Below are 26,104 nucleotides of genomic sequence, written 5' to 3'. Positions count from 1 at the left end.
TGCTATTGAATGTTGCGCTAGTTTGGTTGGCTTACTTCTACCATTTGCGTAATCAAGCTTGTTACAACAAGTCCTGCCATTGCACTCACCATTTTCATATGGTTTCAGGAAGAAGCAGAATGCAGGTGATGCAGGATCGGTATTACCCTCAAGAACTGTCCGTGAGCCCCGTGTGGTCATACAAACTATGAGTGATGTCAATATTGTTGATGATGGTTACAGGTGGTGCAAGTATGGACAAAAAATAATTAAAGGAAACCCACACCCTCGGTATGGATTCCAAGCCTCACTTATGATCTTCTCTTTCTGAATTGGACAATGCATTGGTTTAATGCAACAAGAACGTGTCAAATTCGTTCCTGGAAAAGGCACACACTGGTGTATTTTTTAGTAGAAAATATTGGGCCTTGCTTGGCCACGGTCAACATTATGTTTTCTTTAAATCAATATTAACCATCTTTTGGACGCTTAAAAGTGTGGTTCACTATAATATATGAAATAGGAACTCAGCAAACACATCCTTTGGAGGACTGTATGCACTTCTTTGTTACTCATGTATGCAGGCGATGCAGTTCTCTTTGCATTTATCTCAGAGGATCTACAAAAACTGACCCATGTCTGGGCATTTTTGCAAGTGCAGTGGATTGTGTGTAATTTTGGGAAAAAACAAAGACAATGATTGCCTAGACAGTTCAGCCCGGAGTGCACCCCCTTATTACATATCTCGAGCAAGAGATCGAGGTAGTTGAGCTCTTAAATTTTTGGGGATTGAAATCCCGAGAGATTATAAGTGGCAGAAATGCTCACAACATAGGGTCAACACAGGCTTGACTATTCAGTGTGCCTTTGAGAACTACTACATTCATGTGTGTATTCAGGGAGATGGCATTTCAGATTAAACCTATTCAATCCCTTGGTCACTCAGGTCTTGTTTTATGGAGTAGAGGTCTGGGGAGGAGGCAGATTTAAGAAGACTTGGAATGATATTGAGATAATACAGAAAACACTTCTATGAAGACATAGGGAAGGCAAGACTATTGTTTGATACTGGGAGTATGCCCTTGGGAATAGCTGCTTTGAAGAAAGCGTACCATTAGATTAAAAAGCATAAGCCTAGTGACAAACTACCAAGGATTGCATGGGAAGTGACTTCAAACAGCAAAAGCCCATCAAAAGCAAACACATGGTCGTTGTGGACCTTGCTCCTAAAACTTGGAGCTGCAAGGGGAGGCACAAGGGAATAAACTTTGCAGCGACATGCAGGCAAGAGACTGAAGTGCACACGCTTCTTGTCTGTTGAGCCTATGCACACATCAGACAAAAGTTTACACAGGTTGTGGAGGGGTTTCTTACTCTGCAGGATATGCTTAGCAACCAACATGTAGCAGTGATGAGCTCCTATTTTGCTCCTATAGACCATATTTTGGTCTCCAGAACAGCTATGCACACATCAGACAAAAGTTTACACAGGTTGTGGAGGGGTTTCTTACTCTGCAGGATATGCTTAGCAACCAACATGTAGCAGTGATGAGCTCCTATTTTGCTCCTATAGACCATATTTTGGTCTCCAGAACAGCTATACAATATTCTTCTATCCACTCTCCCTCCAATGGCAAGGCATGCCTGAGTAAGCTTATCCACCATGACCTAATATACTTGGGTGATGACAAGTAAAAATACTTCGAGTTGTTTTCCCAAGGATGTTGCTGCAGGATGGCTCACTGGCACTACCCTTCCACACCTCTAGTAAACTCTCAATGGTAGAGCTTCTTGAGCATGATGGCTCACCAGCAATACCCTCCCACACCTCCTCAAGTAAACTCTAAATGGTAGAGCTTCTTGAACAGCCCTTTGTTCCAAGAGGTATCCTCCATGTGTCTTGTGCCTGTGCAGCAAGATAATGATTGAGTGCAAGAGGTGGAGAACCAATCACAATCTCACTCTTCCCAAACCTGATTTATACATTATTGATTCTAAGGGGGCTATGAACAGCCCTTCATTCCAAGGAGCCTCATGGGGTGCCAAGAAAGAAATTCTTCCACCTGCGCACAAATCTAGCTGAAGCAAGGGTAGGCTTTGATACCAAAGTAAAATTACTGGTACAATGCAAGTGTGAACAGATAGAGAATGAACAACGAAATAAAATTATTGGTGCAATGCTAGTGTAAACAGATAGAGAATGGACAATGAAAGACTTCATCACATAAGCATTCACAAGTATCCTAGTGTAATTGTATTATGCACAATGAAAAGAATGCAAGGGAATGCTATTTTTGTACAAAAGGATACCAAAGGTGGATATCCCTATGTCGCCACCCCAATGCTGCTGTTAGATGCTTATGCTTAGCCCAATGATGTCTGCAGATCAGTTTTTTAGCGCTTCCACACCTTTTGCATTGCATAAGACCTTCTAGGATAATCAGCAATTTATAAGGGCTAGGTGGCCAGCTCCTACAACCTGTTTTTTCTCCAATTCTCCCACATGGATTCGTACAGGTCGCCCATCTGCTGTTCATTGCCCAGCCCAGCCAGTCCACATATGGGCGCCATAAAAACAGGAAACTTCCATTTCGTGGCCAAAAGTTGCGGAAACTCTAGTTCTAGGGAGGAGCCGTTTCTGTTTCTGCCTTATTTATCTCTGAGAATTTTCCCATGATTTTTTCATGGTAAGTTTGATTTTCCCCAAAAGTTGCTGAAACTCCATTTCTAGGGAGGAGCCATTTTTGTTTTTGCGTTTCCTAATCTCCTTGAGAATTTTCCCATGATTTTCTTGGGGTAAATTTTGATTTTCCCCAAAATTTCTCTCTATTAGATTATGAGCTATCCCAAGTTTCTCCTCTCTTTTCTCATCAATTTTATATATATCTACTATATAATGTTAAAGATATGTCGTTTCCTAGTTGTTTCCATTTCCTAGCTTCAAGCCATTTCCATTGTGGAGATATCATCTGTTTTCCATGCCATTTGTGTCGCACGCAACTATGTTGGTCCCTATATCCAGTAGTCCTACGGGGTCAAGATGCAACCCCAATAACTGTCAGACTAGTCGACCATGGCCGCAGGGATTGGAGGGGAGGTAGGTGTATGACACCTTTTTTTTTTTTCCGAGAAAAGATCCTTTCATTAGTTATATAAAAACGCTTGTAGGGCTACAAAAGATCCTCTCTACTCATAAGAAGACAGAGCAGAGAACAAAGCAAGGCAGCCAGGGAGACTCTCCCTAGGTGCTGAAAAATACAAGAATTAGTACAAAGAACTGAGAGGCTATATCATACAATAGGAGGGGGGAAAAGCCAAACAGGTGGCTTGTAGTGCCAACGGGGGGACCCCACGTGTAGGGTATAGAAGGGGCTGCTGCACCAAGTGGTGTGAAAGGCCTGGCGCCGCAAGATCGCCTTATCCGAGTCGCCCCGGATGCGGTCGTATTGTCCTTGCAGGGTGTGGATGAGCTCCTGCCAGATAGCCCGAACAGTCTCTGCTGGTGGCTCCGGTCTCCCCTCAAAGGCCCTGAAACACCGGGCCCTCCAGGTGAACCATATGGTGAGGCTGCTGAGGAGCTCCCATCGTAGATCCCTCTCCTGTGTCCAGCCGGCGGACGAGAAGTCCGGTGAAGGAACAAGGCGAGGCTGGCCCCTAATGAATCTGATGGCCTGGCTGTCCTGCTCCGTCTCATAGCCCATAGCAGGCCCTGACGAAGTCGACCAAGCAGCGGCTCCCCACGTATACATCCCCTCTGGAGCGAGGGGGGCCAGAATGCGCAGCATCCGCAGCCAAATCTGCTGCGCTTGAGGGCAGTCCCATAGGCAATGTCTTTGTGTCTCCATAGGGTGGCCGCATCGGACGCAGGCCGTCGGAAGACCGCTGTAGACAAGCCAGGTGCCAACTGCCGAACCCCTGTGGGCGACCAGCCACTGGAAAGTCGAGATCCTGCGTGCCTGTCGACTAGCCCAGAGCCTGGTCCAAAAGTCCTCCAGGAACTCTGGTGAGAGCCCCTGAAGCCGCCAGTGCCCCGATGCAGCTGGAGAGACCATCCTCCTCGCCGTCAAAATATGTCACCCCAACCGAACAGTATACTGGAAAAAGGTGATCTCTGTGGCCTCAAGGGATGCATAAGGATCATGCCACTCGTACTCGCCAGGGTTCCACTGGAGCCGGGCCAAGGGGCGTGCTGCATATGCCCATATACGCCAATCAGAGTCCACCTCTGCAGGGTCTGGATCAATATGCCACTTACGAGAAGCGGCGGCCACCACCCGTATCCTCTGAAAGATGCACTCTGCAACCAAAGGCGACTCCACCTCCACTCTCTGAAGTCTGCCCTCATCCTGGATCTCATAGTAGAGGCATCTGCCATCCTTAGTGCAAGCTCTGACAGCAATCAGGATCTCCAATTGAGTAAAGGCTCCCATCCACCGTGGGACCACGGGCTCGAGAGGCGTGAACCACTCCTCTGTGAGTGCCTCTTGAATGTCATCCCTCATAATCAACCCCCCTCTGAAGTGACCCAGCCTCTGTCATGTGCAGAGTGGGTATCTACCGTGTGCTATACGCATGCAAGACTAGTTTCGAGGCTTGGAGAAGCTTGGAACTAGGCAGGCTGATTGACGAGCTGAGTTAGGGATATACTAACGGGTGGGCACCCAAGTATGGACGGGCGGGCGGCCAAGTGTGGACGCCCGATGACTGGCCAAGAGCCTATAAAAGGGTGGCCAAGGTTAGTTATTGGATATAGAGAGTCTTGTGAGTTTGTGAGAGCTCTATGGTCTTGGAGCCTGGATCTAGTGCAGACATAGTTGCAAACATTCGCGAATGCATGGTGTTGCAAACGTTTGCAGTTTGCATCCCTTTGCAAACTTGACCTGCAATTTCAAGTTTCAAGCTTTCAAGTTTTTCATTGTGTTTTCAAGCATTGACTTTGAACATTCTATTTATGCCCAAAAAAAATATTTTTTTAACCTGCCACGAATGCGAATGCATCCACCCTCAATGCATTCTTTTGCAAACTCGGCATTCTCGAATGCGAATGCACGAATGCAAAGAATGCTTGCAACTATGAGTGCAGACGTGCACTTGCTTTATGCAGCCGAGGCCGGCAGCAGTCTCGAGGCCCGCGAGGGCAGCTTCGTGGCGGTATGGGACGTCACGAGGAGGAGATTGGTCGGTACGTCAACCTAGTTAGCTCAGCTCGTGGCTCGGTGGGGACAGCCAAGACTGTGGGCTCGCCCACGGCTGTCATGGTTGGGAGGTGAGTCAGGCGTGCACCCCCTTGCTTGTTTGTTGTTCGTTTGTTTGCAGGATTCGAGTTTCGAACCAAGATCGATCACGAGGGGATCCGTGGGGATTTGACAGTGGTATCAGAGCATACCTCGTGAACGAGCAAGTCGGTAGGTAGAGAAGAAGAGGTCGAAGAACGGTATGTGTTAAAAAACTTGCTGTTTTTTCTGTACATACTGCAGTTTTCAGATTTGGTATGTGTTTTTTATTCATCAAAGAAACCCATGTTGTTGATGGGAGATGGTAGTGTAGTAGGGTTGTGTCATGTGCATCATAGATGCCATGGACATTCTCAGGGCTAGATCCAGAAGAGGCAGCCAGATAAAGAGCAGAACCAGATAGAGCCAGGGATTGGAGCACAAGATACAGAAGTGGCCAGTTTGGATAAGGAGAAGAACCAGGGTGCAGTCGGCTGAGTATAGGAGCTGTCGGCTGTACCAGAAAGCATGTCGGCTGACGTCAGCAATGCCAGGAAGGTGTGGCAGCAGCAGGCGCATCAAGGACAAAAAGCACATCCAGTCGGGCTGCATAAAAAGGGGTTTTATGAACTTATTACTGGCCGACCAGCAGTCGGCCAGTTTCCCACATACTCCAAGGCCTATATAAAGGCACCCTTGCTCTTTGTTTTAGGCATTCTCTCCCACTAGGGGATTGGATCATTAGAGGTCCCATAGGGGACAGATTTTAGGGTTAGCCACCTTTTTATGAAGGCAGCCAAGGGCTGCAAAGATATGTACCTTTTTGTACCATAGTATATACTGAATTTCCAGCACTTCTTACTCTCTCTCTCTCTCTACTCTCTCTCTACCTGCGTTTTTGCATCAGATGGTGCGTTTTTGCATCAGAAGGTTTTCAAGAGTGTTTAGGGCTGAAAGAAGACTACCCAGAGCTTCCGCATGTTACAGGTTGCTTGCTTTGCAAGGAAGAGAGGGAGTTTTGTGCAGTCGCATGAGAGAAATCAGAGAAAAAAAAAGCATGTTGATTTTCGTTGCTTTTTTGAGCACGTGAGCGAAGGAGAGCAACGTTTGAGAAGGTGGCATGTTGGTGGGTTTGCACGCTGGCAGGCTGGGACAGGTGTCGCTGGCGTTGGGCTATAGGCGGCTGCAGGCACCTTAGGCCTGTGCAGCCAGGTGGCCAGGCACGCAGCTAGCCCAGGCGGCGCCTAGGCCAAGCGGGCTGGTGCCCAGGCCAGGCAGCGCCCAGGGCAGCCAACCCAGGTAGCGCCCAGGCCCACGTGGCCATATAGCCCTTGCATAGGCTGTCGCAGGCGCAGAAGACGCCGATTTCAGCATCCGACGGCAGTTGTGCAGGTGACGGCAAGAAAGCAGTCGGGATATTGACGTCAGCAGTCAACGATGGCAGCCCGGCGAGTGAATCCAGGGGAAAAGAAAGAAAGAAAAAAACTAAGAAAGCTTACGTTTTTATTAGCTTTTGGTTTTTTTTAGAGTTTAAAATTTTCAAAGTTTTAAAAGATTCCTCCAAGGTTTCAAGGGTTTCAAAGGTTTCAAGATGTTTATTTATTTATTTTTTAGACTAGAGAATATATATATCCATATATATATATATATATATATATATATATATATATATATATATATATATATATATTCACGGAAAAAAAAAACACAAAAGCTAAAGCAAAAGCTAAGCCTAGCTTTTCGAGTTTTTGGCTTTTGGGAAACCTTTATAAACCCCTCTAGTGGGCTTCTTGCCACACATCTCTCGAGTTCTCAAGTTCTCAAGTTTTCAAGCTCTCAAGCTCTCGAGTTCGCTCGCACTTTCATTGTTCAAAGATCGAATTTTCTCTCCGCGTACCCTCTTCACGATGTCGACCCAAGAATCAGAGTTGGAGCCTCTCGTGGAACGCGAAGGCTTGCCGGCTACGGAAGGCACTGATGCCGATCTTTTTGACGAGTTTGTGTCAAAATCAGATTTCCAAGAGTTCAAAGTAGCTCTCAAAGCTTCTTCGACCGAACGTCAGGCACAAATCGCAGCCCAGATGCAGGCTTTGCAGAACTCCATCGCTCTCTTGACCACTACCCTCTCTATTTTCTCGGGAATGGATACCTTGGCTTTAGCTTTAGGCCCCAACATTACTCCGAAACCGTTCGGGGGCGAGCAAAAGCAGAGAACCAAGGAGATCGTGGACACTTGGCTACACAAGTGGCAAGTTCACTTTCAGTTTCATCCATATGATGATAGAAAGAAGATCCAGTTAGCAGCAGGTTTCCTGTCTGGCAAAGCTTTGCTTTGGTGGAAGGAACTGAACCCAAAGCCAATGACTTGGGCACAATTTGAAGATATATTCAAGAAAGAATTCCTCAAGAAAGAGGATGGCTATGATGTTGTTGCCCGGTTTTCAGCTTTGACCATGACCTCGCAGCACCTCACTTATGAGGTCTACCTCCAGAAATTTCGTGACTTGCAGATGAAAGCTACAAAGATGGATCCCACTACTCTGTTGGGGTTTTTCATAGCTGGTTTACCCGACTCGTACCGATTACAGGTTAAAAATAACATATGTAAAACTTTGGACGAGGCCATTCATTCAGCTCGTATCTATGATGATACGATGGTCTCTTCCAAGTTGAAACCCGTTACCGAGCAGGGGAACAAGCATAAAAGAAAGTTCTCCGCACCTATGGCTAACACGACTGAAGGCAAGTCTTCGGACCACCCTTCGAAGAGTTCAAGTTCGACACCAGCGAAGAAGAAACGACTCCTTCGGGCTTTGAAGCTCAAGAAGGAAGGACGTTGTTTTATTTGCGAAGAAAAAGGACACATGCGTAATGAGTGTCCAAAGCAAAAGGGTACCAAGTCAAACGCAGGACCCAAGCCAAAGGTAGCTAACCAGTTGTCTTTGACAGGTAAGTCAGTTACTGTACTTTCTCGCCCTAGTACTTGTTCTGATTGTCTGTTCAATTCTAAGGTATTTGGCATGCATGATCTTCTCCGAGTTTATGGAGAAGTGAATGGCCATAAAATTCACATTCTGTTAGACCCTGGCAGTTCGCATAACTTTGTTAACTACAAACTTGTGCAGAAATTGAATCTTGATACGACACTCAGCGACCATATCTATGAGGTACGTCTACCTGCAGGCAGGCAAGTTTGGGATCGCAAGGTGGAGATGCTTCCAATCCAGATTCAGGACTACAAAGATACTCTGGAATGCTATGTTATGCATCTGGAAAATGTAGACTTGTTATTAGGGATTGAGTGGTTTAAGACTCTTGATGTCCAGATAGATTGGTCTAGTCATATTTTTTCTTTTCAGCATAGGGACACCAAGTATAGAATTTTAGGTGATTGCATTCATCCCTCTCAGGGACCTCTTGTAAATACTATTGATTTTGGAAATATAATGAATTCTTCTTTGTATACCGCTTTCCATTGTGTATTGATTCCACTTTCTTCTTTTCTCATCCCTTCCATGGATGTGAATGAATTAAGTGTGTTTGAAAGTAAAGAATTACAGAAGATACTTGATTCGTTTCAAGATGTATTTCCTAAGGAACTCCCATCGGGTTTACCACCTGAACGGGCAGTAGATCATCATATTGACTTGATCCCTGGTGCTCATCCTGTGAGTATTCCACCTTATAGGATGAGCCAAGCTGAGGAAGATGAGTTGGCTAAACAACTCGAAGATTATCTGAGGATGGGCCAGATCCGTCCAAGTAAATCACCTTGGGGTGCACCGGTGTTGCTTAGGAGAAAGAAGGACAATACTTGGAGAATGTGTATAGGTTACAAAAGATTGAACAAGCTGACTAATAAGAACCGTTATCCTCTCCCTAGATTAGATGACCTAATTGACCGGTTAGCAGGAGCGAAATATTTCACGAAGATAGATTTGCTACTGGCTACCACCAGATACGTATTCATGAAAGGCATGTCGAAAGAACCGCCTTTCGGACTAGGTATGGCCATTACGAGTTTCTCGTATTACCTTTTGGGTTAACCAATGCTCCAGCCACTTTCCAGCAAATGATGAACGATCTTTTTCGTGAACATTTGGAAAAATTTGTGGTAGTGTTCCTGGATGATATTTTGATTTATAGTCGTACTCTTGAGGATCATGTCAGACACCTCACGATTGTCTCATCTCTTTTAAGACAGAATCGACTATATGCCAAATTGAGTAAATGTGAGTTCTTTATGACCGACATCATTTACTTGGGACACAAGATCACTAGAGATGGATTGAGCATTGACTATGACCGAGTTCAGAAGGTTTTGGACTGGCCTATACCACGAATAGTGAAACAACTTCGTTCTTTTCTCGGTTTTGTTGTTTTTCTTCGGAAATCTGTACGGGAGTACTCTCAGCTCACACTACCGATGACCGACTTATTGAAAGGTCGTGGACGTAAGTCCAATCAGCCTATCACTTGGAATAACGATTTGGATATGGCCTTCAGACTTTTGAAAGATAAAGTCAAGGAAGCACCTATCTTAGCATTGCCTGATCCTAGTCGGCCTTATGTTCTTGAAACTAATGCCAGTGACTATGCTATCGGGCCTGCTTTATTTCAAGATGGTAGACTGGTTGCTTTTGAAAGTAAAAAGCTAGACGACACTCAATCTCGTTGGCCAACCCTTGAGAAGGAGCTTTATGCTGTGATTCATGCTCTCAAGGTTTGGAGACATTATTTATATGGCTCCAAGTTTGTGGTATTGACTGATCATCAGTCAATCAAGTATGTGTGTGATGCGGATGATTTGAGAGGAAGGAAAGCTCGTTGGGCAGAGTTAATGCAAGATTTTGATTTTCAGATCCGTTATCGGAAAGGGTCCATGAATAATATTGCAGATGCGCTTAGTCGGATTAGAGAGGTGAATTCTTTGTCGTTCACCGAGATTTCTACTGACTTATTTCAGTCATTGAGAGAGCTTTGCAGGACTGATAGTTATTTTGGTCCATTTTGGCAGAAGATCCAGGACGAGAGCTCATTGATTGACCAAGACTCGATGACTGAGCAGTCTACTATACAGGTTGCAAGAGGTCAGTGGATGATTCGGAATGGTTTGCTGTTCCGTAATGACAAAATTTGTGTACCACAGATCCCGGACATTAGGTCCAAGATTCTAAGGGAGTGTCACGACGCCCCTTCTGCTGGACACCCTGGGGTACACAGGACACTATCATTAGTGAAACACACTTTTTATTGGCCGAAGATGAAAGGGTATGTAGAAGATTATGTTCTCAAGTGTCAGATTTGTCAGGCAAATAAAGCTAAACGCTTTAGACAGGCTGGCTTGTTGCATCCTTTGCAAATCCCAGGTAATAAATGGAAAAGTATTTCCATGAATTTTATTACCGGATTGCCAAGAACACATCAAGGCCACGATTCTATTTGGGTTGTGGTAGATCGCTTGACAAAAATGGCTAGATTTTTATCGACCCGGAAGACTATTACAGCTACGCAATTAGCTCGGCAGTTTATCGAGCAATTGTTTAGACTGTACGGGTTACCGCAGGACATAGTCAGTGATAGGGACTCTAAGTTTACGAGTGATTTTTGGAAACTTGTTTTCGAGAAGTTGGAAATAACTTTGAATTTGAGTTCCTCAGATCATCCTCAATCCGATGGCCAGAGTGAAAGAGTGAATCAGATTTTGGAGGATATGCTTCGAGCATATGTATCCAAAAGACAAAGTTCATGGGAGAATTATCTTCCTATGTTAGAATTTGCATATAACAGTACTAAGCATACGAATACAGGGTTTAGTCCTTTCATGCTTATGTATGGTTTTCAACCAAGATCACCTGTTACAGTAGGATTCTCAGGACTTCAGCATGATGCAGCACGTAATTTTTTGCAAGATATGCAGGAAATGTTACAAGTTGCGAAGGAATCTATTAGAAGTGCTCAAGATCGAGACAAGTTTTATTCTAATAGACATCGTTCACCCAGAGAGTTCTCTGAAGGAACGATGGTGTATTTGCGAGTTCCGAAAGATTCCGAGACTTTACGAACAGGTAGATCTCCGAAATTATCCCCTAGATACTGTGGACCATTTCGTATTACATGACGGATTGGTTCAGTTGCATATGAATTGGATTTGCCTTCTCATGTGAAAGTTCATCCTGTATTTCATGTCAGTAGACTTAAGGAAGTACTGGGTGGAGCAGATCAATTAGTTACTCCTCAAGAAATCATAGATGTCCAGGACATGACATTTGTTCCGCACGAACCTGAAAAGATTCTTGGATTTCGTGAACGAAGATTGCGTCATACGCTTATCACGGAATACAAGATCAAGTGGAAGGATCGTGTTGAGGAGGACGCTACATGACGCTACATGGGAGACATTGACTTCTCTTCAGAGAGATTACCCTGGCTTTTTAGTGAGCTCAGGAGTGAGCTCTTAGAGGAAGGGGAGTATGTCATGTGCACAGTGGGTATCTACCGTGTGCTATACGCATGCAAGACTAGTTTCGAGGCTTGGGGAAGCTTGGAACTAGGCAGGCTGATTGACGAGCTGAGTTAGGGATATACTAACGGGCGGGCACCCAAGTATGGACGGGCGAGCGCCCAAGTGTGGACGCCCGATGACCGGCCAAGAGCCTATAAAAGGGTGGCCAAGGTTAGTTATTGGATATAGAGAGTCTCGCAGGTTTGTGAGAGCTCTATGGTCTTGGAGCCTGGATCTAGTGCAGACGTGCACCTGCTTTATGCAGCCAAGGCCGGCAGCAGTCTCGAGGCCCGCGAGGGCAGCTTCGTGGCGGTATGGGACGTCACGAGGAGGAGATTGGTCGGTACGTCAACCTAGTTAGCTCAGCTCGTGGCTCGGTGGGGACAGCCAAGACTGTGGGCTCGCCCACGGCTGTCATGGTTGGGAGGTGAGTCAGGCCTGCACCCCCTTGCTTGTTTGTTGTTCGTTTGTTTGCAGGATTCGAGTTTCGAACCAAGATCGATCACGAGGGGATCCGCGGGGATTTGACAGTGGCTGTCAAATCCCCACGGATCCCCTCGCCACTGTCAAATCCCCACGGATCCGCTCGTGATCGATCTTGGTTCGAAACTCGAATCCTGCAAACAAACGAACAACAAACAAGCAAGGGGGTGCAGGCCTGACTCACCTCCCAACCATGACAGCCGTGGGCGAGCCCACAGTCTTGGCTGTCCCCACCGAGCCACGAGCTGAGCTAACTAGGTTGACGTACCGACCAATCTCCTCCTCGTGACGTCCCATACCGCCACGAAGCTGTCAAATCCCCACGGATCCCCTCGTGATCGATCTTGGTTCGAAACTCGAATCCTGCAAACAAACGAACAACAAACAAGCAAGGGGGTGCAGGCCTGACTCACCTCCCAACCATGACAGCCGTGGGCGAGCCCACAGTCTTGGCTGTCCCCACCGAGCCACGAGCTGAGCTAACTAGGTTGACGTACCGACCAATCTCCTCCTCGTGACGTCCCATACCGCCACGAAGCTGCCCTCGCGGGCCTCGAGACTGCTGTCGGCCTCAGCTGCATAAAGCAGGTGCACGTCTGCACTAGATCCAGGCTCCAAGACCATAGAGCTCTCACAAACCTGCGAGACTCTCTATATCCAATAACTAACCTTGGCCACCCTTTTATAGGCTCTTGGCCGGTCATCGGGCGCCCACACTTGGGCGCCCGCCCGTCCATACTTGGGTGCCCGCCCGTTAGTATATCCCTAACTCAGCTCGTCAATCAGCCTGCCTAGTTCCAAGCTTCCCCAAGCCTCGAAACTAGTCTTGCATGCGTATAGCACACGGTAGATACCCACTGTGCACATGACATACTCCCCTTCCTCTGATACCACTGTCAAATCCCCACGGATCCCCTCGTGATCTTGGTTCGAAACTCGAAACCTGCAAACAAACGAACAAACAACAAGCAAGGGGGTGCAGGCCTGACTCACCTCCCAACCATGACAGCCGTGGGCGAGCCCACAGTCTTGGTTGTCCCCACCGAGCCACGAGCTGAGCTAACTAGGTTGACGTACCGACCAATCTCCTCCTCCCGACGTTCCATACCGCCACGAAGCTGCCCTCGCGGGCCTCGAGATTGTTGCCGGCCTCGGCTGTTGGGGTAAAGGCACTATGCCCACCCTTATAGTGTGTACAAGCCCATAAGTTATAGTACATAGTACACTTAGTACTTTTAATGTACTAAGTGCACTATGTGTACTAGTGCAATATACACATGTGATAGGGGAGTCACACACTCATATCTTCATGAGTTGACTTATCCCCACAACTCTCTCTCTCTCTCCCTTTGTTCTTCTCTGTGTATGTCTCCCACATGAATCTCTAACCTAACCCTAATTCTTCCTTCTCCCACACAACTGGTATCAGAGCGTAGGAAAGCGTAGCTCTCTCTCTCTCTGCAACTTACGCAGGCTGCAGTTGAATCAGGTCGACTAGTAGTTGATGTGGTAGAGCTACGTGTAGCATTAGCCACAAGTCAGCAGTCGCGAGAGGTGACAGCTCAGGCACGTAGAAGGGCAAGCGCTAGGCGAAGGCAGGCGTGTAATCGTGAAGGGTGAATCCAAGGGGGCATCGGCGTGGTACCTGGATTCGACGTTGGGAAGCGTGTAGTGCTACACGGCGCTGGCGACTAGGCGAAGTCGGAGGCCAGCGCGCACAACTCCCGACGCCCGTCAACTGGCCGCGTAGCCAACAAATAGGCGATACAGGCGAACGGCTAGTTGTGTTGTCGTGGGAGAGTTGGCGTCTCCTCGTTGGCGACTGTTCCGTGGTATCAGCGCTAGGCAGAGGCCTGGCCACGACTACGCGTGCAAGACCAACTGCTAGATACTACACAAATGCGAGGAATAGGCTTGAGGGTACGTGCGTAACACACAGAGAAATCCCTACTCCGACTTATTGACACACGGACGCCCTGCCTGAAACGGGCCAGCAGACAAGCTGTTGATGAGGCAAGCCCCTTCGTAAACCCTCAAACAGGCAGAGACTGATCTCCATAGCCACAGCCCTTTTCTGCAACAGCAAAAATCATCAACCCCTTTTCTTGCAACAAAAAGAAAAATCAGAAATTACAAAGTATTTGCCTCAATTTTTTTTTTGGGATTTGCAATTGAGCAGGTACAGGTGCTGAATTGCTCAATTTTGAGCAAAATTGGCAAAATTGGGTGACATTGGTCACAATCAGGATCAATTTGCAAGAAATTGGTCGCAATCAGGATCAATTTGCAGGAAATTGGATGTCGAAATTTGGGGCTTTTGATGTAATTGTGCAATTAAGCACTCATACATGCTGTATGATGTGAGAAATCGCACATTTGGGCAAAATTGCAGCAAATTGCAATGCAAATCAAGGGGCTTTTGTGCTGATTGGGTTGATTTGCATGCAGGCACTCGCAGTTGATGCTGTGGATAATGTGTTGATGCCTGACAAGCACTCAATGTGCGTGTAAATCAAGGGGCTTTCATGTATTGGATGTATATGTGGCCAGGGGGAAGCATCGTGAACACTCTGGATGCCTTCATGTGCGTCAATGTACCATGTATGATCAGAAATTGATCTCAAATCAAGGGGCTTTTCAAGATTTTATGCTTGTTAAGCTTGGCAAAGCAGCAGGCAAGACATTTATGCCTTGAATCCTCAGAAATCAGCTTGCAGTCAAGGGGCTTTTGCCCAATTTCTGTTCGGGACTATTGTATGCAGTGTTCGGGATTGTAAAAGTCTGATTTTCACTCATTTGGACAGCCAGGAGAGCATTTATTGCTATTGTACCTGCTGGTACAGATTTGGCACAGCTTTGTGCAAGTTTTGGCATGGCTGTACACTGATTTGAGTGAGGAAAAGGGTACAGGTTTGGTACATCATTGGTGAGCACTTGGTACTGCTGTACAGTACTTTGGAAGGGCAACAGAGCACATTTAAGGTGCTGTCCAAAATCTGCAGCAACCAGATTTTGGTGATTTCATCACAAACAGTGGGAGAATAGTTGCATTCTTGCTTCCGCAGTGGGAGATAAAGCTTGGGAGAACAATTGTGAGCACTTTGTGTGCTTTTGGTGCAGTGTTTGCACATTTTGCGGGGAGTCAGGCATTGACAGGTTGCATATTGCTATGGCAACCACAGGTGAGAGCTCTTCATTGCTTCACATCAAGAAGCTTGAAGGCTCACATAACTATGATATTTGGCAAACCCAGTGCTATAATGTGTTGCTCCAGAAGAAGCAGCACAAGCCCATCAAAGAAAGGGGTGTAATGCCCGCTTCTCTTACTGCTGAAGAGTGGGAAGATATGGATGAGCTGGCAAGATCGATTATCATGTTGTCTGTGTCAGACTCTTTACTTTTCAGCATTCGTGAAGAGAAGATAGCTTGGGGAATGTGGCAGAGATTGCAGGACTTGTATGCCCAACAAAGTACCTCAAGCAAAGTGTATTGGTTGAAGAAACTCATAGGTCTTCAGATGAAGGAAGGGGCGTCTACGACAGCCCATCTAAATGAGTTTAATGGTATTGTCAGCCAGGTCATTAATCAAAAGTTGGCAATGGACGATGAGTTCAAAGCCACTTTTCTGTTATGCACTTTGCCAGAGAGTTGGGACACATTCAGGACAGCCACTAGCAATTCGCATGCTATGCTGTCATATGCAGATGTTGAGGGTGCTCTTCTTCAAGAAGAGATGAACAGGAAAAACAACTCTGTTGGAAAGTCCAATGCAATGAATGCACGTGGGAGATCCCAACAAAGGGGAAAAAGCCAAGAACGGGGAAGGAGCAAGTCTCGCTCCAAAAGGGATTTGGAATGCCATTATTGTGGCAAGAAGGGACACATTAAAAAGCAATGCTACAAATGGAAAAATGATCAAAAAGAAAAGGGAAAAGGCAAAGACAAAGACAAAGATGAAGCCAAAGATGTAAAGCCAAAGGACAAAAGTGGAGTCAAGATTGAAGAAATCAATGTGTCACATGCAGGTGGCAGTGAGGATGAGGTCCTATTTACGTCTTCACTTGATGCCCATTCACTTCTTACAGGTGGTCATGGTATGCACTCATGGATCATTGATTCAGGTGCCTCCTTTCATGTCACAGGTTGCAGAGACTTGTTTGCCAGGTATACTGCTGGCAATGAAGGAAAGGTTTATTTGGGTGATAACCATGCATGCAAGATTCTTGGCAGAGGTGATGTGAGGCTTGTGTTTTCAGATGGCTCACAGCTTATGCTCCATGATGTCAGGCATGTGCCTGAGATCAAGAAGAACCTGCTTTCTACTGGACAGCTTTATGATGCTGATTATGTTACCACATTTGGTCGTGGAAAGTGGAAAATTAGTAAGGGCTCACTGGTTGTTGCCAGAGGCTCTAAGGTGGACACTCTTTACTTTATGCATGCAGGTGTTTGTCACCATGCTAATGTAAATGCAACCGAGCTGCCGGAAATTTCTGTGGCATAGCCGGTTGGGACACATGAGTGTCAAGGGAATGGAGCAATTGTCTCGTTTGGGTTACTTGCCTTCTCTAAAGTTTTCAAGTTTTCAGTTTTGTGAGCATTGTATTTATGGCAGGCAACTCCAGTGCCCCCACAAGAAAGCTCTTGGACAGAAAGATGCTCAGTTAGAGCTTGTGCATACAGATGTATGTGAGATGCCTCAGCTTTCTTTGGGAGGGGCAAAATATTGTGTCTTTTATTGATGATGCCACACGCAAGGTGTGGGTTTATCCTCTTCGTTTGAAGAGTGATACATTCTCAGTGTTTCAGAAGTTTGTTGCTCATGTTGAGAATCAAACTGGCAAAACACTGAAGGCTTTGCGTTCCGACAATGGTGAAGAGTATATGTCCAAACAGTTTCAGGACTTTTGTGATGCTAAAGGCATCAAGAGGGAGCTCTCTACTCCTTATGATCCTCCACAAAACGGGACAGCAGAGAGGATGAACAAGACCATTCAGGAGAAGGTCCGTTCTAAGTTGTCACATGCTGCATTACCTCATGGATTTTGGGCTGAAGCTGTTATGACAGCCGTTCACCTTATAAACAGGTCACCTAACACGAGGCTTGGTGGAAAAGTGCCAGAAGAAGTATGGACAGGGAAGCCTTCGTCATACAAGCACTTGAGAGTGTTTGGTTGCGTTGCGTACGTGCACATACGCAGGGAAATGCGCACCAAACTTGATCCTAAGTCTCACAAATGCATATTCCTAGGATATGGTGACAGAGGTGAAATGGGGTATAGACTTTGGGATCCCGTGAATAGAAAGATCATACGCAGCAATGATGTCATTTTTGATGAAACATGCATGTATAAGGAGCCTGCAAGGCAACAGGAGCCTAGCAGAGTCATCTTTGATGATGATGGACATCATGGACAACAACAAAGGGCCGTAAATCAGCCATTACAGCAGGAAAACCAGCCCTTAAATGGTGCTGAAAATGGTCCAAATGGACAGCGAGAGATGGCAGAAGATATCCCTATGGATATACCACAGTTAGAGGAGATACCGGGCATGATATTTCAGCCTTATGGCATGGAACAGGAGCCACCAATGGGTGATATGCAGGCTGGACAGCAACCTGCAAATGATGGTCATTGGGTACGGAGGTCCACAAGACCCTCGAGAGCCCCTGACAGGTTTGTTCCAGGGGTTGACTACTTGATGCTTACTGAGCCCTGACTGTGGGGAGCCCTCATGTTATAAGGAGGCTTTACAGAGGGCAGACAAAGCTCTTTGGGAGCGTGCCATGAAGTCAGAGATGGATTCTCTGCACAAAAATGGAACATGGAAGTTGGTGCATTTACCTGCAGGCAAGAAAGTTTTGCCATGCAAGTGGGTATACAGGCTCAAAGTTGCACTTGATGCAAAGCCAAGGTACAAAGCCAGGTTAGTGGCTAAGGGCTTCAAGCAGGAATATGGTGTGGACTTTGAGGAGATCTTCTCTCCAGTGGTCAAAATAACCACACTTAGAGCTGTGTTAGCTTTGGTTGCGCATGATGATCTGGACTTGATTCAGATGGATGTGAAGACTGCTTTTCTTCACGGTGATCTCCATGAGGAGATATATATGCAGCAGCCAGAGGGTTATGCAGTGAGTGGAAAGGAGAAGCTTGTATGCAAGCTGAAAAAGAGTCTTTATGGGCTCAAACAGGCACCAAGGAAATGGTATCATAAATTTGATACATTCATGAAATCCCAGAAATTCAGGAGAAGTGACATAGATCACTGCTTGTACACCAAGAAAGCTTTGGATGGCAGTCTATTGATCCTCATCTTGTATGTTGATGATATGTTGATTGCCGGGAAATCTCGTAAAGAGATGGATGCCTTGAAGAAGAGGCTGCATGAAACCTTTGATATGAAGGATTTGGGTGATGCAAATCACATTTTGGGTATGCGGATACTTTGGGACAGAAATCAGCATGTGTTGTATTTGTCTCAAAAGGAATACATTGGCAAAGTCTTGCAGAGGTTCAATATGGACGGGGGGAAGAAGACTAGTACTCCTTTGCCTCCATATGTGAAACTCAGTGCTATGGACAGCCCACAGTCGGATAGAGACAGGGCTGATATGGCCAAGGTTCCGTATGCTTCCGCTTGTGGCAGTCTCATGTATGCCATGGTTGCTACTAGGCCGGACATTGCATTTGCAGTGGGAGTGGTTTCTAGATACATGGCCAATCCTGGCAAGAAGCATTGGGAAGCAGTGAAAGGTGTCATGAGATACCTGAAGGGCACACAGGATATGTGCATTTGCTTTGGCAAACAGGATGCATTAGTGCATGGTTACACGGATTCGGATTATGCCGGTCATCCAGATAACCGGAAGTCTACTACCGGTTATGTGTTTACATTCACAGGAGGTGCTGTGTCATGGATATCTAGGATGCAGAAGTGCACTGCCTTATCTACTACAGAGGCCGAGTATATTGCAACCACAGAGGCTTGCAAGGAGGCATTATGGCTATCTCGGTTAGTGGTTGATTTGGGCTATACAGGGGATATTCCATTGTTGCATTGTGACAGTCAGAGTGCCATCCAGTTGGCAAAGAACCTTGTCTTTCATGCAAAGACGAAGCATGTGGATGTGAAGTATCACTTCATCAGAGAGGTGATAGAGAACAAGCAAATTCAGCTTGTTAAGATTCATACGGATGACAACCCGGCTGATCTGTTGACGAAGAGTTTGCCTCCGGAGCGGTTTGCTCATTGCAGACACTTGATGGGCATTGGATGAGGCCAGTTTCAGCCTTGATATGGCCTTGTATATTATCATGTACATGCTGATTTTTCTTTTCCTTCATTTAAGGACACTTTGCCTTTAAGTGGGAGGTTGTTGGGGTAAAGGCACTATGCCCACCCTTATAGTGTGTACAAGCCCATAAGTTATAGTACATAGTACACTTAGTACTTTTAATGTACTAAGTGCACTATGTGTACTAGTGCAATATACATGTGTGATAGGGGAGTCACACACTCATATCTTCATGAGTTGACTTATCCCCACAACTCTCTCTCTCTCTCCCTTTGTTCTTCTCTGTGTATGTCTCCCACATGAATCTCTAACCTAACCCTAATTCTTCCTTCTCCCACACAATTGCATAAAGCAGGTGCACGTCTGCACTAGATCCAGGCTCCAAGACCATAGAGCTCATAAACTCCCTCTCCACCTGGATCTCCTCTGGAAGACTGCAGAGGGCCTGCCAGTCTCCAAAACTGCGTGCTGGGCCTGCTGCCAGTGGTCCCTAGGCTAAACGAGGCCGAGAACCCAGCATATGACCCTGCACTGCGCGAATTGCTGGGCTCCAGATGAGCGGCTGTCTGGCCCGCTCCTCATCACAAGAAGGTGGTCTCTGAGAGAGCCCCGGTCTCAGCAGCTCCCAAGCTCTCAGGATGCTCAAGGCAAATCTGTCCTCCCATCCTCTACTAAGGCCTGTCCTCCTCATCTTCGTGAAGATCCATTGTATCTCTGGTGCCCAAGTGCCCCCTGCTGGGAGAGCTCGAGCCTGCAGCCGCTGCAAAAGAAGCTCTTTCCAAGGCTCAGCGCCTGGAAGCAGCCCCCGAACAATAAGCTTCCCCAATAAGGCTCTACTTTGATCAACTGGATCTATAATGCCCAAGCCTCCCTGGGCCAACGGAAGTGTAATAACTGCCCAAGCAACCTTTGTCCTGGCTGGCTGACCATCCCTCCCAGACCAATGAAAGTTCCTGATCAGCCTCTGTATCTGGTTGATACAAGAGCTCGAGAAGATCCAGCAAGACGTAATGTACCACATGGTCGCTAAAAGCACCTGATTTGCCACCACCACCCTCCCAACCAAGGATAGCCGAGCTGTACTCCAATACAAAAGCTTCTTCCGAATGCTCAGAAGAAGCGGGGCAATTTACTGCTCAGGTGACAAATCTAGTCCAATCTGGCATCCCAAATATCGCACTGCTGTGCCAGGAGGAATCCATCTGAAACCCGGGTCTGGGCTCCATGCCGGAGTGGGAGCGCTACTGATCCAAAAGGCCACTGTCTTGCGCCAATTGATCAATGCTCCCAAAGCTGCACTAAAAACCTGGAGCGATTGCTCTGCCCGTTGAAGATTGACCTCCTGGCCATGCAAAAATAAACCCGTGTCATCAGCAAACTCAGCATCGAGTAGGTCCTCCCCCCTGACTGGGAGCTGGAGTCCTCTCAAACCAACCTCCTCTGCCGTCAGATACATGCTCATAGCCTCCGCAAAGAAGAGAAAAAGAAATGGGGTGAGAGGACACCCCTGGCGGACTGATCTGGTCAACTCAAAACTCGGCCCCTTTCCTCCTGCAATCAGCACCTGGCTACGAGCTGTGGAATATAGAGCCGCCACCCCTTGAATCCAACCTGGCTCAAAGCCCATGCGAAGCATAGTGCCCTCTAAGAAACCCCAATCGACTCGATCGTATGCCTTCTCAAAATCGAGAAGCATCACGACCAAGTCCTCACCAAGAAATCTAGCTCGGGCCGTCGCCTCCCAGAAGGTGAAAATGTTGTCAAGGATACTACGCTCCTTGACGAATCCTGTCTGGGTAGCATGAATCAACTCCCCCAGGAAGGGCTGGATCCTCAAACTCAAGGCCTTTGCCAAGACCTTGTAGACAGTATTGAGGATCGTAATAGGCCTCCAATGCCGGATATCATCTGATACTCCCTCCCCCTTGGGGATAAGAAAGATCAAGCCCTCTGTAAAGCTCTATGGCATCACCCCAGTGTCCAAAACATACTGAAAGCCCCTGCGGAGGCCTGGCCCCAAAAGGTCCTAATAGCGCATAAAAAAGGTAGGCGTCAATCCGTCCTCCCCTGGGCAACTATGGCGCGGGAGGACCCTCAAGGCCTCAGCAAGCTCAACCTCTGAGAGAGGCTCACCCAGAACTGTACGCATACGATCTGTGATCCTCCTCTGCACATGGGCCCACACAGTCTGCCTGCAAGCATCCCGAGCCTCAATGGCTGGCGCCGCTGAGAGGTCTCTATAGAACCCAGTGGCTATGGCTCTAATCTCCTTTGGCTCAGTAGCTACTACCGAGCCGTCCGGCCTCCCAAGCTGGCGGACTCTTGCTCGAGCATGGCGGGGCCCAGTAATCTCAAAAAACTCCCCAGTCACTCTATCACCAAGCTGCGTCCACTGAGAGGCCTGGCGACGATAGTAAAACTCATGTCTCTGCTCCTCTGCCTCTCTAACCTCGTGGCGTGCCTGGCTCAGCTGGGACGCCACCCACTCACATGTAGGCTGCTGCTCCTGAAGGCGCTGAAGCGAAGCAAGGCTACGTCTCAGCCTACGCTCCCTCTCGCGGGCCTCTCACAGCCGTGTCAAGGCTGCAGCGTGCAAAAAAGAGCTGAGCTCGATGAGTCCCTGGGCACACTGGCCTGTTGCATCCTGGTCAGAGCTCTGACAATCATGCCATATCCTCTCAATGTCCTCAGCGAGACTAGGGTCAGTAAGTACCCTCTCTGGATCCTCAACTGCAAGCTGGTCTCCCGTGTCCTCTCCTCAAGAGTCAAAATAACTGGCACATGGTCTGAAAAAGAGGTGCGAGCGAGAATGCCAACGGAGCCCCCTCGCTCCCCTAACCTGTCGCCCACATAAAAGCGATCAATCCGTGATAGATTAGTCCCTCCCTGCCGGTGATCCGATTGAGAGAAACTAAGACTGTCCTGAGAGCGGGAGAAGGCCTCATGCTGCCATGCATCAGTGATCCTCAGTGTCATGCAAAATCGCTCCCAAGCTGCAAGCTCTGTACCGTGCACTGTAACAAGACTGCCTCCCACCCTATCGGCCGGGTCCTCAAGCATGTTGAAGTCTCCCTCGACACACCAATGTGCGGCCTCTGGCAATGCATCCGTAACCTGGGTCCAGAACTCTGCTCTGGCACTAGCATGGTTGGGGGCATAGACATTGAGCACGCCAAAGAGCTCATCATGCGTCCTCAGAATGACATACTGTGCTCTACCAGGCACAATGATCCCGCGATCCACAATGGCCTGCCGCCATACATCCGCAATGACCATGCGTACTCCTCCCTGCCCACCCAAAGGGCCAAATCTTGCAGACCAAAACGTGTCCCATCTACCAGGCATCACCGAACCATATCTCCGGATCCTGCTCTCACCCAAATGGTGCTCCTGCATCAACAAAATATCAATACTGCCCCCAACCAGGCATCTCTGAAGCTCCTGCCTCAAGCACCCACGATAACGTATATAATGTGTGCCGCCAAGACCCTGTACATTCCATGAGATGATTGGATGACCTGCTGAGGTGGATGCTGGCTCAGCCGTACGGCAGGCCTTGGCAAGCGGCTTGGATGGAGAATAGTCCCCATCCGAGCGGCTACGAATCTGTCCACCCGGTGTATTGCAAGAATCACGGATCAGGCGCCAGTGGCTGTGTCCCATGGCGACTGCCTCCCGCTTAGACAGAGCACCTTGGTGTATACATACATATCCAGGGTCGCGTGCTAAGTCTGCCACAATGCGAACGACCAAATGTCGAATCCCTGAGGCATCCACACTCCCGGGATCAATGAAAAAATGAGCCAACTCCCATAGTCGGCCTATCACATCTGTCACCTCCAGATCGCTCACATGGTGAGAAAACTCAACTGCCTGAGTCTTCAAAGTGCTAAGGGCGAGCTCCAGGGTCCACTCCCGGCTGCAAGGGCCACAGAGAGGGAATGAGAAGGCCACCGCTGAATCAAGTGCCTCCTCCCCGCGGGCCGGAGGTATCACTACATGAACTCGGATGGGTGCTGGCTCATGGGGGCCCTCTCCTCCAAAAAGCCGTGTGAAGGAGTAATCAAAAGCATCCGAGCGTTGTCTGGTGTCGAGACGACTCAGCCGACTGCGGATAGAGGATATCCGTGAAGCCCGAATCGGCATGGTAAGTCTCCTCTACGGTGCTTGAGCAAGGTCAGTGCTCAGAGTCCTCCGGACTGCAGGTGAACGCCAGGGGACTGCCAGGGCCTCCCGAGGAGCTGAGGCGAGCGGGGGGGGAGGGGGGTGGGGAAGGAACCGCTGCCGGAACCGGAACTGGGACGGGAGGAGGCGAAGGAGGAAGCGAAGCGGGAGGGGGAGACGGGGGAGGGGGGGTAGGGGCGAAGGAGGGGGTGCTGGCATCTCCTGGTCCTCAGTCGACGCTGGGGTCTCCTCGTGGAGGGGAGCAAAGCTGTTCCTCATGGGAACCCAGTGGTGCTGAGTCTGTGGCTGTTGCTGCATCGGTCTCTGGGCGTGCTGCTGGGGCTGTCTCCCTCGGCGACGCCCCTGTCCAGGCTGCCACTCCGAGGTCTCTGTGGGCTGAGTAGGTGTCCCGGAGGCTGCCTGCCGAGCCGCATCTGTGGGCGGGCCATCAGGGGCATGTTGCTGCGGTGCAGGTCGGGGTCTCCTGCAAGGGCAGACCTTGGCCAGGTGGCTGACCTGTCTGCAAATAAAGCACTGGTTTTCGGGAGCCCCGAGAACTCCACTCTCTGATCAATCCATCCCCCCCCCCCCTATCCTAGGTAGCTGAATGACCTTCGGAAGGGAGGAGATGTCAGGAACCAAGACTCTGACCGAAGGTAGCCCAGCTGCTCTAGCCGCCACTGAGGCTGTAGTGGGGCCAGTCTCGAGCACCGAGCCCACCAGTGCTCCTAGCCTCGAAAGGAGCGGAAGGTACTCGCAGCGGAGTCTAGGGAAGCAAACAGTAACATGGAAAAGGTGCTCTCCCTGCTCGGCCGCTGTGGGGTCAAAGCCATGCTGCCAAGGTCTGAAGAATGCCCGAGCGCCCTTGATGTCAAGGGGACTCATGGCAAGGACCTGGGCCACACTCTGGGAGGTCTCGAACTCGATCTGATAGTGTCCACGGCCTAGAAGCTGAACGTCCAGGATCTTGCCCACGTCTGCAAGAAGGCGGGCCTGAAGAAGATCCCGGATCTCCCCTCTGCTAGGGCGAGTGTCAACTATACGGCAGATGGTGGAATGTGCTTGGAGGCGTTCCACCTCTGCGGCGAGGCTCGCTTCCTCTTCCGGCGAAAGAGAAAGCCTGATGGGGGTATCCTCAGGGGCGGTCGAGGAGTCCCGCTGAGGTGGGGCGGGAGAAGCCTCCATCAGAGTCTGAAGCTGTGGCGAAGGCGGAGCAAATGCGAAACCTGCAAGAATCGAGCTGCATACGGAGGGCGGAAAGGGTAGGCGGAAGGATAAAAAAAAGAAAAAAAGAAAAACCCCTAGGGGGCGGAAAAACCAACAAGAAGGGAAGGGGCAGGGGTTGGGATAATGCGGCAAAGAAAAAACCGGGGGGGGGGGGGGGGGGGGGGGGGCAGCGCGAAAGGAGAGGCGGGGGGAGAGAGGGGGCTGGCGGAGGGGGGGGGACGGGGCGCTGACGAGGGGAGGGGGGACGCGATGGCGGCTGACGGGGGGGGCGGGCGCTTCAGCGCGCAAGAGGGCGAGAAGGCGAGAAGAAGGGGGGGGGCGCGATGGCGAGATGAAGGGGGGGGCGCAGAAGCGATGGCAGGCGGGGGGAGGAAAGGGGGCGGGAGGAAGGGAAGGCGAGGGGGGCGAGCAGGCAGCGCGAGCGCGAGCAGGGGTGAAGGCGGGAGCTTCAGCGAGCCAGGTGTATGACACCTTAATACTAGTGATATTGCAGTAGCTTGAATGCTTTTCACACGATACGTTTGGACATTAATATTTCATGGTTCATTCAAGTAGGACTTTACATTAGCATGTATCTGGGTAATATTGCATTGCCTTGAATTTTCTACATTTCATGTGTAACTGCTCTTGCGAATGAGGTGATAGCTCAAGTGGTAAAGGTGCTTGTATAGGAACAGGAGGTTTTGGGTAACTCTACTTGCCAATGAGGTGATTAGCTCAAGTGTTGCATTGCCTTGAATTTTTTACATTTCATGTATAACTCTACTTGCCAATGAGGTGATAGCTCATGTGGTAAAGGTGCTTGCCTAGGAACTGGAGGTTTTGGGTTCTAAACCCCACAAGGTGCTTCCTTGGTAGCATCGCCTACGGGTAGATAAAAAAGTGCCTATACGGGTGGGCGCGTACGGCAGTGCAAACAATAACTATGGGAGGATCTTGGGCCTAAGGCCAATTGGGGAAAAAAAACTCTATTCTATAGTTAGTTGCTCTTATAAGGCATCTTAGCATCAGCCACCAGTAGAAGAGCAAGGAGGTGCAGTTCCTTTTTTTTTTCTGGAAAAAAGATCCTTCTATTAGTTATTGAAAAAACAGTCTCAAAGGGCGAAAAAACAGCCACGAAGGACTAGATACAAACTCGCCTCATGTACACGGCGGGAATCAAGCAGTCAAAGGGGGGGGGGAGGGGGGAAGAGACGCTTCTCCTCTGGTTGGCCGCTCTATGAGGAGAAGACTATC

At 48.5% G+C, this 26,104-nt stretch overlaps 1 protein-coding gene across 3 annotated transcripts in view; it reads left to right on the top strand.

Moving 5' to 3' along the window:
* LOC147615867 (WRKY transcription factor WRKY24-like) overlaps positions 1-26,104 on the top strand; it is a 55,981-nt gene that overhangs the window by 2,114 nt on the left and 27,763 nt on the right. For all 3 annotated transcript variants that reach the window (XM_086778487.1, XM_086778486.1, XM_086778485.1), the window contains one exon: positions 109-270. In XM_086778487.1, coding sequence (XP_086634613.1) covers positions 109-270 — 162 coding nt within the window. The remainder of the gene's footprint in view (positions 1-108; positions 271-26,104) is intronic.

The sequence above is a fragment of the Cibotium barometz genome, chromosome 39 (genome assembly GCF_041138505.1).
Source record: "Cibotium barometz isolate CiBa-2024 chromosome 39, ASM4113850v1, whole genome shotgun sequence".
NCBI classification, from domain to species: domain Eukaryota; kingdom Viridiplantae; phylum Streptophyta; class Polypodiopsida; order Cyatheales; family Cibotiaceae; genus Cibotium; species Cibotium barometz.
Note: the sequence above shows the minus strand (reverse complement) of the source record. Positions and strands in the feature narration are given on the sequence as shown.